This window comes from Rhinatrema bivittatum, chromosome 3 (assembly GCF_901001135.1).
Source record: "Rhinatrema bivittatum chromosome 3, aRhiBiv1.1, whole genome shotgun sequence".
NCBI lineage: Eukaryota > Metazoa > Chordata > Amphibia > Gymnophiona > Rhinatrematidae > Rhinatrema > Rhinatrema bivittatum.
In genome coordinates this window covers 488280374-488293869 of record NC_042617.1, presented here as the reverse complement: position 1 = coordinate 488293869, position 13496 = coordinate 488280374, and the positions used below count along the sequence as shown (strand labels likewise).

Genomic DNA, 13496 nt, shown 5'->3' with positions numbered 1-13496 from the left:
GTGGCACAGAACTTCTCCCTGAGATTCAGCTTCAGAGCTTTCCCATACGGGCCTGACTCCCCCCCCCAGCCCTTCCCCCCACACTGCTGCGGTCTGCCTACCCCGAGGGGAGAATTTTTTTTTTTTTTGTGGCCAGGTAGGAGGGCAGGGCTGCTGGACTCCTGGCTGGCAGGGCTGCTGGACTCCTGGCTGGCAGCAGAGAAAGCTGGACTGTCTGGGAGAGGTCACATCGCCACCCAAAAGTGAAATACATGGTGTTGCCAAAAAACAAAACAAAAACAAAACGGCAATTTTAAAAGACATGCAGTCAAAAATAAAAATAAATAATGAAAGGTCTGTATAGCTATCGTTACAGCAGCCTCTGTAAAAATGCGAGTTTGACGCGCTAGCTTTACCCCTTATTCAGTAAGGGGTAATAGCGCGTCGAAAACGCGCGTCCAATTGTGGGTTAACAGTGCGCTCCACCGGAGCGCACTGTACTGTATCGGCCTGTTAACCAGGACATTCAGCGGCATGGCAGTATATCCAGCTAACTTTAGAACAGCCCTATATAGCGCGACTAGAGTTAGCCGCATAACATGTGGCTAACTGCTTCTCCTGGAAACGCCTCCTGCCCACCTCTGGCCTGCCTCCAATTTATGTGGCTAAAATGTAGCCGCATACAGCAATGAATATTGACGTTTTGCAATTCAGATAGATAACTTTTCAGTTTGAGTATCAACATCCTCTGTTTATGAGCCAGGTACCTGACACGTGGATTAGCCACCGTCAGTGACAAAATGCTAGGCGTGATAAACCTTTGGTCTGAGCCAGTATGGCATTTCTTATGTTACACCTAAAGCTATCTGATAGTATATGCTGGCTCAAAAAACCTCAAATATATAACTACTAAACAAAAACAGAACGTTGCAACTTGAGGTACTGCAAAAAAGCAGATGTGTTGTACTTTTACTTTTAATATGTAATTAACAAGACTTACCAGAGAGAGTGGTATCAGAAAGATGTCAGTTTGTTCGCAGTCTCATGAGCTCTTGCCCTTACAGGGCTACAGCCCCTCTCTTGACTTCACCACTTAATAATTACGTCATTTACCTACTCTCTTCAGGTTTGTCTAGTTTATCAATTAAACTTATAGTCTTATAAAGTGCAAATATGCCTCCCTTAAAATCCCTAAAAACACCCGTATTTAACCATCTAACATGCCACAACCAATCATTAAAACATTGTGTGTTTCGATTTATGCTTATCTCTCAACAGTATTTCTACTATGTTTCTTCGCCGTGTTACTGCACTGCTTCAGATGAATCGCCCGACATTGGCCATGTTTCGGCGCGCTCCTCGCGCCTGCTTCAGGGGCTACCGTTCCTTCACAAACTCTGTTACAAAAAACATAAGTCTATAAATACCTTTAAAACGATGTCTATACGTATCTCACTCTACTAATGCATTGCTACTTACAATTCAGTGTGGCACAGATTCTTCCTACCGCTTTGTCTTTCAAAAAATGGCGCTCAAGCGCTAATCTTCCGTCTCTACCGGATATCAGCTGTTTTATACTCTAACCTCAAATCTGGAACTAACCTATCCACTACAAAAAGACCGCCCAGTCAACTTCCTTATTAAGCCCAGCCGGGGCAATTGTATTCAACTTAAAGATCCAGCGCTGTTCGCGCTGTAATAAACAAAGATTTAAATCCCCTCCCCGCTCATCCTGCTCAATACAGTCCAGAACCGTACTATGTAAAGTCTCAAAAGCATGGGATTGTTCAGCGCAATGCTGAACTAATGGAGCTTCCATCCTTCCTCGTTTCAGTGCACTCTTGTGCTCTGTCAAACGCGTTTTTAATGCTCTCGTGGTTTTGCCCACATAAATGAGCCCACAAGGGCACCAGATGGCATATATAACATTTCGAGAGACACAGGTAGTTGCTCTGATCGGTTTAAATTTTTTTAATTTCTCAAGAGGAATATTTATATTGGAATGAGCAAGTGGGCACATTACACACGACCCACACGGGAAATGACCATTCCCTTCTTCGGATCTAATTGCTGGAACTTTAAAATGTGACCTGACCACCTGATCTTTAATGCTCATTCCTCTTTTGAAAGCTATTAAAGGCTGAGTTACAAACTCATTGTGAACCTGTAATACGTTCCAATTTCGTCTAATACTCTGCACTATCCCATTCACTCCCACAGAATACGGTAACACACATGTCAACCTATTATTTATAAATTTTTGCCTCGGTTGCAATAGATATTCTCTATGATTCCATCTAGCTCGCTTACAAGCTTTCCGGATTACCCCCAACGGGTAACCCCTATCTATGAATCGCTGACTCATCTCTCTTGCTCTTAATTTGTATTCTTGAACTGATGAGCATAGTTTCCTCAGCCTCAAAAATTGGCCGAAAGGAATGCTGTTACGCAAAGTTAATGCACGTTACAGGTGCTCCCCTACATGCCATCAAGGGAAGGAGTAAAAGAGGCTTAAGACATCAAAATAAATAAAGGTACCCGTTGTGCTGCTGCTACTACAATAAGTGACAGTACAGATCACAGTTAATTATAACCTACAGTGACATCTGTTCATAATCCAGCAGGTTTGAAGTGAATCTCAATATGATTCAAGATTATGCAGAGAAAAAATAAAACATCGAAATAAGCCTCCGTATACTGCATGGAATCTTATTTAATGCACACTACCTGAAGATGCACGTTGGAGATAGATCAATAAAAGAGAGGGAGTAGTCGTTTTTTTATCTCAATATGATTCAAGATTATGCAGAGAAAAAAAAAAACATCGAAATAAGCCTCCGTATACTGCATGGAATCTTATTTAATGCACACTACCTGAAGATGCATGTTGGAGATAGATCAATAAAAGAGGGAGTAGTCGTTTTTTTGCATTAAAATACAGAAGCTGAGCTCAGTCAACTACCACCACAATTAAGTGCACATAGAAGTATCGCTATGCTGTACTATTGGTTATCATGCACACACAGGCACAGCTGGGCAATGTGTACTTGCTTTATCCAGATTCACGATGCCACCTATTACAGCATAACTAGTAATGAGTCTGATGCATTATCTGTCGACTGACTCATCAAAATGTTTCATTATATCCAAATGGCATTTCAATTTACCAATACAAATGCATTAAGTAGGTCCTACTGTAAACACACTGAACAGAACTCATCTTAAATAAATGCACTTTTGACTCCAGAGCAGCAGATACATCACTTCCTGAATAAATACTCTCTCCTTTCACTTTTGTGCTTTGGACAACAGCTCGCTAGAAGCAACCAAAACCTATCTACATACGACCAGTTCACAGAAGGTATAAGGTGCTATTGCAGAATAATTCATTACATGATGAACATTTCTAGCGAGAGAATTTTAAATTCCAATAATTTATCTCTGCCTTTCCAATGCTTGATCAAGGTGGCCTACAATGGATAAGTAAATACCGTTAAGTACATATTTTAGCACAGCTTTTCTTCTAATGTCATATAATCCATAGCTAATGGGTATTTCTTTGGCTAGTTCAGCCATTGCTTTAAACTTGCTGTGTACTGCTAAATAAAGTGCATCTAATACTCTAAGTTACTTTCCACTGCAGCAAAAATAGACAGTGGTCACTATCTAGAGGTTTTCTGGACTCTTACTTGTTCTTCTCAAAGTAGTCTTAACACAGAAAGGGTCACTGTGTCTGCAATCTGTGACAGAAACCTATCACAACTAAATCTGCTGCACATTCAGTCCAGTGCTTTCTAGTCAGTGAATCAATATTTTCTTCTTATGAACCCAAATCATTAAATTATTCTCCCACTCTGCACTTGTGGCAAAAATCCTTAGTCTGTTAGGCTTTTCATTTCCCCACTATACAGCTGAATTTCTTTTTGTTGATTAAGTTTTAGCAAAGCTGCTTTCTGGCTCCAGGCAAACTCTCCGAACCTGCTCTGAAGGACCATCAGGCATCCAGCAAGGGTTGGGTGATCTCGGGGTGTGCTAGTTCCATGGTCGATATCTGGCTGCGAGTTAAATGCTTGATCAAAACTAGCAGAAACCCAAATGCCAGCACACTCCCGAGAAACACGCCTATAACAGAGGCGTAGGACTCCTGCTTTCCAGAGTCGCTCAGATGTTCGACAGCCGTGCTGGCGAGTAGGTCCTGCACGTGGCTAAGGGAGCCATTGTTTGGCAGTGCCTGGATATCCAGGAGGTGGCACAGCAGTGGGTACAAGTCTACAGAATTCATGGCTTCTTTGGTGACATTTCTTTTAAAGGCGGGACCATGGGCCAACAAGAGTGGGTGCATATTTGGCTGGGTGTTGTCATAACCATGATCACCTTCTGGAATTAAAATAAATACACGTTAGAAAAAGAAAACAGCACACAACACTCTGAAAGTTACTCATAATGCTCCAACATCCTAATACCATTTTTCACATGAGAAAACGGCATATTTTCTGACTGAAAAGGAGATTTACAAAAATAAAAAACAAAAACTCTTCAAATAAAGGCTTAATGTTTGATCAAATGATTGACGCTTAGTTGGTCGGCCGCACGTTGCTCTGGTTTAGTGCTGTCTAACTTGGATAATCTGCTGATCAAAGGTAAAAAAAAAGTGACCCGCTTTCCCCCACCAGGAGGGTCAACAGTTAGGCTCAGCACTGCAGGTTCAAGCCAGCAAGATGCCACAAGAGCAGAGATCGGGGGGAAATCCCTAAATAAGGAGGAGGAGGAGGAGGAGGATACAGGCAGCAGAAGAGAGGCACCATGGATGGAGTACAGGAATGGAAAGAAGAAAGGCACTGTGGAAAGAGAAGAGAAGAGTGATAAATCTTTGAAGAAAAGGGAAAGCCTGCAGCAGCAGCAAGTGATAGCCAGTATAAAACCGTGTCACCGAACCGGCACACAGCCGGGGAAACCGTACAAAATCCAGCCAAGGCTCATTACAATTTGGTGGCATTGTTGCCCCCCCTTGAAATTAAAAAGGAAGGGAGTGGAGAGCACTAAACAGCTCAAAAGGGCAAGAGCACCCTTGGAGTCAATTCTATTAATTCCCTTCGGCAAGGGCATTTTGAGAAAACAGTGCGTACACAAACTGCTGACAGGGTCATGCAGGTGGACAGATTTACGCCGCAATAAAAACTGGGGCAATTCTCTCCACAGCAGCCCAAAAGAAGAGTCACCTCAGTATGCTGCAGGGGGGCAGCTGTTCGAGTGTGCTGGCCAAGTCAGTGGTTTGTTTAAACAAAGAAGAAACAGATCAGGATGGCCATAAAAGTGACTTTTTTGTTTCATTCAAACTTACTGGGCTCGTCCTGCCCCTCTCTCCCTCCTGCTACCTTTTAACAGCAAATAGGATGGAGGTTATTTGCAGGGCCAGGATAAGACTACAAGGCATTTAAGGGGTAGCACCTGTACGAATATACTAATTAAACAGGGTAGAAAAATATTTAAAGTTCTTGGGCACCCAACCAGGGAAGGTTTTCTTCTTGCTTTTTCTCCTTGTTATATTTGAGATTTTTTTTTTTTGTCTTCTTTCTCTTCCTTGCCCTGTTCAGGCACCCCCCAGGAAGCCCTGCAGCAGTGGCAACACACACAGTACTGGAGCCTTTTCCCAGGACAGACTGAACACAGCCTCCTCCCAGGGCACAGCTGGGCTGGCAATGGGTCTTTTTGGGTTCAGGTCAGCACTAAGCACCAAATATTAGGCAGGTTGCCTAGGATTTCTCAACCATGTAAAGTGTCTTAAATTAGTTCTGCATCTGGAGACATATTTTAGTACAATTAAAGTGTTTTTCAAGAAGTTATTTTCATGCAATTTTCCTCAGTTATATTACTTAGAAACAACTGTAATTTCTTTATATAAATTTTGTTTGACTGAGGACATTCAATTTTCCTGTTTTTACTCTGCTAATTACAAAAGAACGAGGCATAAATACGTACCTAAATATTTGTCAGACCTGTTCTGCAGGATTGTCCACCCCAGGTCAGCCACGGCTAGGATTGGTTGAATTCTGCTATTGTGTGTATAGTGAAATCTATCCGGAATGTTCTCCTTTTTATAAACACTCATATTTGGGTGTATGTTGGCCAAGGCTTTGTACACTTCATCAAGTTTACCTTTCAAATAAAGAAAAAAACAATTACAAACACACACATTAAGGTCCTGATACAGGCACGGTATCTTTGTATAGAGTGACAGATGTCAATGCAGATCAGCAGTGAGCACCGATGTGAAGCTTTCTACAATATTTCAAGACAGGGCTGAAAAATCCTAAAGTGACTGGAAAGCAAGGTTGCTTACCTGTAAATGGGTCTCTCCATAGACAGCAGGGTGAATTAGCCACACACGTGGGTGATAATTATCCAACAGTGCTGACATGGACCCAGCTCTCAAGAGCTCAGTAAACACTTTCATGCAGAGTTCAGGTGCATGCACACTGCTTCCTGAGCTCCTGGGTCTCTTCCAGGAGTTTAAGCTTTAGGGAGGCGGGTGGGTATTAAGAAAGGTTAATTGATCCTGCTGCCTAAGGAGAACCCCGTTTACTTGCTTTCTCCATCAGACAGGCATGAATTAGCCATAACACATGGGGAGTCCCAAAGTTGAGGGCTGCATTGTAGAACAAATACTTAAAAGGCAGTCCGACTGTACCACGTGGCGAGTGGCCTATTGGGCAAACAGACTGCTTTTCCAAAGTTATTGTCCCCTATGGACATGTCCAGACAGTACTGAGATGTGAAGGTATAAACACATGACAAAGAAGAAGCTTTGCACATGTCTTCCGTGGAACTGGCCCAAAGTTGAGCCACTGAAGTAACCATAACTCTCACGTGATCAGCCTTGACAGAATCTGTAACATGCACTATATACTGTCTGCTAGCCAACTGGACAGTTATTTAGCAACATCCTTCCCAATTTATTGGGCTCGAAAGACATGAACAGTTGAGGAGCTGGACGGTGAGGGTGAATCCTCTTTAGGAAATACACCAGAGATTTATTACAGTCCAAGGCGTAAAGTGCCCACGTGGTCTGGGAAAGAATAGAGACAGCAGAATGGCCTGATTAATGTGAAATGCAGATGCCACTTTTGAAAGGAACATGGGGCGAGTTTGCAGAACCTCCCTATTATGAAAATACTGGTTTGGAGAATATGAAACCGCAGCCTGTAGTTCACTTACTCTTCATGCTGAAGCGACGGCCATGAGAAGCACTGGAGGTGAGAGACTTCAAGTCCATTGACTCGAGAGATACGAAGAGAGGCACTAAAGGTTTACTGACCAGAGGTTTGGAATGCCACAGCCCCAACCAAAAAGCTGGAGCAAACAGAGGAGACCAGGAAGAGACAGTCTAAAAATCTCTCTATTCTGGGATCGAAGGGTTGCCATTAAGCTTGCACAGGAGTAAATCTCTGTAGGGCAACACACTTCAGGCAGTCACAGGATTTTCAGCTACTGAAACTGCCACAGCCTCAGAGATGAGTTGAAAATCTCTGGACCTTGGTTTACAATTGCATCAGAAAATAATTAAAGCAACAGGATTGGATCCATCCTGCTGATCTAGTTGCTGTTGCAGTACATTGCTCACCTTCCCTGCTGATTCTCCTACGACAGTAAGCAAATGTCAGTCCCTGCCGAGCCACACACTACCGTCCTTAAAACTGTCACTTCTTTTTTAGTCAAAAAACTATTAAACTAAAAGGCAATATATAATTTCAACAAGGACAAAAAACAAAGACTAAAATAATTAAGCTAGAGCATATATCTTTCAGAAAATGTTCAAATTCCCATTTATCATCCTACAATGCTTCTTTATCATGGATCATGATTTGAGTACTGCAGTAATAGTAGAACCACCCTGCAGAAGTAGTAGTTAGTACCTATTATAGCTAACCACCTTGTTGTTTGGCCTACGTAGTTCTCTGTTCAGTTCCTCAACGTGTATTCCACCCTACTTTATAGTATTTCAACAATCCCTAGATATACATTATGCATTCACACACATATCCTGTATACAGTGGTTCAGCATGGAAGCAGTCAGTCAATTGGCTAGACTGAGCAATAAATGTCAGCATGAAACTCAAGGAGTTAACAAAGAAACCTCTAGAGAGTTATAAAGGTGAATCCAGGAGTCTTGAGGGGGAGGAGAATTGGAGAGCGCAAAAAAGGTTAAAATTATACTTACCTGATAAATGTTCTTTCCTTGAATTCTGCTAGACCAGTCATTACATTCCAGGATTTTCCTCCTCCACAGAGGACATACATTTTTCATGTTCTCACTTGGTGTTATAAAGGAGGTGTGGCCCTGACCAATTCCAGTACCCTACTGTCAAAGCAATGTGACCACTAGAAATTCCCTTTATGCTCTATTTTTGAAAAACATACTATGGGGTACTATATCCTTCCCTCCTCTTACATGTGTTGGCTCACTCAGGAGGGAGCTGCCAGGTACACCTCACAATGCCCCTTAGTCTCCCCCAACCCTCCTCACTCTTGTCTTCCTCGGTGAGATCTTGACTGGTTTAGTAGTAATCAAAGAAAGAAAGTTATCAGGTAAGTACAATGTAACCTTCCTTATCATCTGCTAGACCAGTCATTACATTCGAGATTTACTGAATCTTCCCCTTATTGGGGTTGGGGGGGAAGACAGGGTTGTCTTTGCCAATCTTTGCTTTGAAGGCAGCAACCATCTTGGGCAGTGTGACCAATTTACAGTGTTCAATCACGCCCGTTTCTTCTGGGGAGGCTGAGGTGCCTCTGCCTAGAATGAGACTTGTGCCCTTGTTCAGCAAGGCTGGGACGTTTTTGGGACCTGCTATCCCGACAATAGATAGTCCAATGCTACTGCCTCCTTGATCCATCTGGTATGAAGGCCTTAGAGGCCGCATACCCCTTTCTTTGAGCACCAAGTGTCAAGAACAGCTCATCTCTTCTTCAATAACGTTAGGTATGTCAAGAGAATACGATGTACTTTCATACTCATGGGTTTGAAAGAAAAATATTTTTCTTGACAGCCACCACTGCCGATGGCTGGACGGGCTTTTGCTTCCCATGGAAAGCTGATACTAGCTTGGGTAGGAATGATGAGGCCTAACCTTGAGAAATTCCTAGATAAGGATCAGTGCAGGATTGAGCAGCTAGATGCATCTTAGCTGAGTAAATCCCTTCAAGTGAGACTGCTTCCCAAAATGGCCCTTCATGGATGCACATTGTAATGGTGCGAGGGGCCACCTGCCCAAGGCCCTCTAGCATCTGAACGATATCCTACTCTATTTGCATTCTGACCTGACAAAGTAGGTGGGGTATTTTTCTGGAGACCTGATGGCTCCCTGAGCTGCCTTGGTACTTATAAGCCAGACATCTAAATATGGGTGAGGTACAGTGCCCTGCGTATGCCCAGCTGCTGGAATCACCAGCATCACCATGGTGGAGGTTTGCAAGCTGTTAGGTCGAGAGCCACCTCTGGACTGGGCTTACTCACCTCATTCCCAGAGCCTTACTGGGCTCCAGAAATACACTCTGATGGGAATATGGTCCTGAGCTTCCGCTAAGTCAGAGGACACAGGAACTCTCCTGGCCTCACGAATGGTATCCTCGACCTCAGCCTCCCTCTAGAAGTGGGATACGTGTAGGTAATTGTTGATCTCATCTTTTTTTTTTCTTAAAAAGACACCCTGTATTTGCAAAGTGTCAAGACTGTTTTCTTCTTCTTAGAATCTCAGAGGTCAGTCGAGAATATCCTTTCCAGGTTGTACCTATTCCTTGCTCAGGATGCAATGGCTATTTCCATCCGGGCTGCCCTGAGCTGATTGGAATCTACTGAACTCCATATTGAGTATCTCGGGCACCATTGCCTCCGCAATGTAGAGCCCCTGCCTATTTTAGAGATGCCTTTAAGCTTGCAGCCACAGAGTTCACAGAGCTTAAGTAGCAACTCATCCACTAGGCAGAACTTAAGAAGCAGCAGGAACAGACTGGCATTGAATTTGCATAGCATGGGATCAAAAGCACTGCGTTTCCAGTAACAGCTATCTATTATTACTATTAATAGATAGATGGTGCATCCCTGTTTTGCTGTAGCTCCCTACCCTGCAATAAAATGCTATCTCACACTGTATTTATATATGCACCTGGGTGGCACTGGTACAGACTTCAGATGAAACCCAGCACCGCCCTAGATTTACCGTAACTAGAGATAATACGCCAGGACTTTATAATAAAGTATAGCACATGAATGAAAATTAGTTTCAAATTCTTAGATAAGAGGTGTAATTAGAGTAGCAGTATTAATATTGTGCTGCTTGCACATGTCTCAGCTCAATAGCCTTGATTTGGGACATTCTTTGCTGATCTTTTGTTTGCACTAATGTATTTTAATAATTTTATTTTTTGCACTTTCTGAAATAAAAGTTTATTCTTCAGCTGCTCTGTGATGGCCTCTTGCTTCTCGTTCTGTGCAACAGAGCACCAGAGTCAACCTAATTCCTATCCTCAGACCTAAATTATACCCGGGATTCTTGGCTGGACAATGGGCGGTGGATCAGGTAAGTTTGCATTCAGGAATGCATTTTATGGTTTTTTTTTAATATATTAAATGTTTTTAAATGCCCACTGCACTGAGCTGCTTTAGAATACATGACATAAAAATGTAAACAATAAGCAAATCAGTTAAAAAAAAAAAAAAAAGATATAGAAAGAAACAAAAAGTTTTAGGAAGGACTTGAAGACCCTATTTTTCAAAGAAGTTTTTAAAAATATTAGCTACTGACGGTTTTATGACATTAGAGAAATATGTATGCTGTTCTATGTTTTCATTTGGTTTTGTTTTAAACCCAATATGAGCAATGTTAGTAGTTGAGTATGTATTCAATGTTGACATTTTATGATTGATAATATGTAACTCGCATTGAACAGTTTCCTAGAAATATAGCGGAATATACATTTTAAAATAAATTAAAAAAAAAAACAAACTATGGGGGACATGAGAAAGCATACTTAACTCCCCTCTGAGCTAACCCTCATACTACTCTTCCTTGAGGCGGCTTCCTTTCCGAACAGTTATACTAACACTAGCCGTTAAGCTCGTAACAACGGGCTACATGTAAAAAAAAAAAATTTCGGTCCATTTCCTTCCCACTCCCTCTCCCTCCCTCCTCTATTCTCCCTCCCTCTGCCCTTCCCCCCTCCCTCTCTCCTCCCACCCCCCCCTCAGCTCACTCTCTCCTCCCTCCCTCCGCCCTTCCCCCCTCAGCTCACTCTCTCCTCCCTCCCTCCCCTCAGCTCACTCTCTCCTCCCTTCCTCCCCCTCTCTCAATCCCCTCCCCTTTCAGCTCATACACAACCGGCAGATGGGGGGGGTGTCCGTCCGTCCCGCCGCTACTGCTCGTCGCTGCCGCCGCTGTTACTGCTCCTCCCACTCCTGCTCCTCAGGACCCAGTACCATTTTTTTTTTTTCAGGCACACTCCGCTCTGATCGACGTGCTCACCCGCGCATGCGCAGTAGAGCTGCTCTCTACTGCGCATTTGCTGGCCGTCGGTCAGAGCCCATTTATAAGGTAGATTTCTCACCGACGTGATCAGGTCCTGGGAAGGGTGGGGGAGGAGTCATGGGTGCTGATCTAGAGACGACTCATGATGATGGCACCGCAGCAGTGCTGAAGGGTTCGGTTTAGAGGGTTTCCCCTCCCAGTCCCAGGACAGGAAGAAGAGACATTCCCATTCTAGGAAGTAATGGAAATAATGTTGCCTTGGTCTGAACACTCGATGCATACATTTATGGTAACCTCTGCAATTAAACAAGGAAACAAAATTGGTTTTGCAGTCTTTGTAAAAATTGTGTAAATAGAGTTCCAGACTGACCAAAAAGTCTTCCAATTTTCCTCTGATAAAGGCACCACATTGGTTGGGGTTAACGTAGGCTTTCCTCGCACTACCTTACTAAATTGCCTCCAACTCTGCTCCAGAAGCACCCACTTCTACAAGCTCAGAAGAATTCACTTTACCTGTCCATGCCATCCTTGGCCTCTGCTAAAGAAGCCAGTGGTTTCAACCCAGCTGCCAACACAGAGCTGGCGTTAAGTGAGGGTGGAGGACAACCAGACCAATTACTTGGGAGAACAAAAGGAAAGAACGAAAGAACAAAAGGAAACGAAAGAACGAAAGAAAAAACAGCCAAACAGCCATCTCCACAGGGCAACGAGAAAAAAAAAGTCAACACGGGATTTGTCAGGGGGACACACACTTCCAGGTCCTTCAGCAGCCCCCACCCATTCCTTCTGCACTGGCTTCCTGTTACCAAGAAAACCTTTGTGAGGGGAAAGGCTGCTACAGGGCTTGAGAATGTGCCATGCTTACAGGCTCTACACTGATTTTTGTTATTGCTGCTGCTACCTGAAGATATCCACCAGGCCCAGAAGCAGCAAACCCAGGAAGGGGCCATGAGCAGAGGAGGTGGGGTACTGGTAAGAGGAAGAATGCAGAAAACCATGAAGGGGCCACGAGGGAGAAAATCCAAGGCGTCGAGCGAGCGAGAAGACTGGGAGGAAGGGGCCATGGGAAGAGAGCATAAGAAGTGCCACACTGGGCGAGACCAAACGGTCCATCGAGTCCAGCATCCTGTCTCCAACAGTGGCCAATATGGGGCACTCCAAAGCAGCCAGCAGATCCTAATAGGGAGATTCATTCCATGTTGCTCAAGACCCAGAAGTAAGAGATAGTGATCCAGAAGTCTACCTGGTAATCACAGTTAATGGACCTTTTTTTTAAAAAAGATAGTTTAAGTTATTCACATCCTCTAATACCCCAAGCTCAATGGACTTTTTTTCTTCCAGTTGGGGGTCAATCCCAAGTCCTGATCTCTGAGAGGGGAGCAACTAAACTGAATGATAATGAGCCTCCATGAGACTGAATCAAGGTCTGCTCTGCTCTCAGGCCCTGCGGTGGCCCCATCCCCATCTTGGCTTCTCTATAGGAGATGGGACCTGAGAGAGCAGATCCAGAGTGTGTCATGCAAGCTCATCATCATTCAGCTTCAGTTACTCCTCTCCCAGAGATCAGGACTTGGGACTGGCTGCAACTGGAAAAAGTAGGTCCTCTGGGAAGGGCAAGAGGGAGGATTAGGAAGTCTCTATTGGCAGTAGTAAGGCTCACTGATCTGTAGCTTCCTGGATCAGGTGTTACATTGATTACCTTACAGTCCTTAAGAACAGTGGAAGATTTAAATAATAAAATTACAGATTACAAATAGCAGGTCTGCAATTTCATATTAGTTTGAGACGAGGACGTGCTCTTCTTCTTCCCACCTATGTTGACATCAGCATGGTCTTTTCTTCTTCCCATCCATGTGGGTCCATGCCTTGGTGCTTTCTCTTTCCAGCCGCATGGGCGGGAATAAGGAGAGACTGTGCCGATGCTGACCGGTGGCACTCTAGGTGGTCGCTTAGTCCACCTAGTGCTCACATTGTCCCTGTCAGGAAGTCTTTGGG

The 13496-nt window shown here is 43.7% G+C and overlaps 1 protein-coding gene across 2 annotated transcripts in view; it reads right to left on the bottom strand.

The window, feature by feature from the left end:
• The window catches only part of ENPP5 (ectonucleotide pyrophosphatase/phosphodiesterase family member 5), a 33431-nt gene continuing 19935 nt past the window's right edge, over window positions 1–13496 (bottom strand). For both annotated transcript variants that reach the window (XM_029596068.1, XM_029596069.1), the window contains exons 3-4: window positions 5959–6135; window positions 1–4356 (exon numbers count right to left, since the gene is read on the bottom strand). In XM_029596068.1, the coding sequence (XP_029451928.1) occupies window positions 3974–4356; window positions 5959–6135 (560 nt within the window). In that variant the 3' untranslated portion in view covers window positions 1–3973. The remainder of the gene's footprint in view (window positions 4357–5958; window positions 6136–13496) is intronic.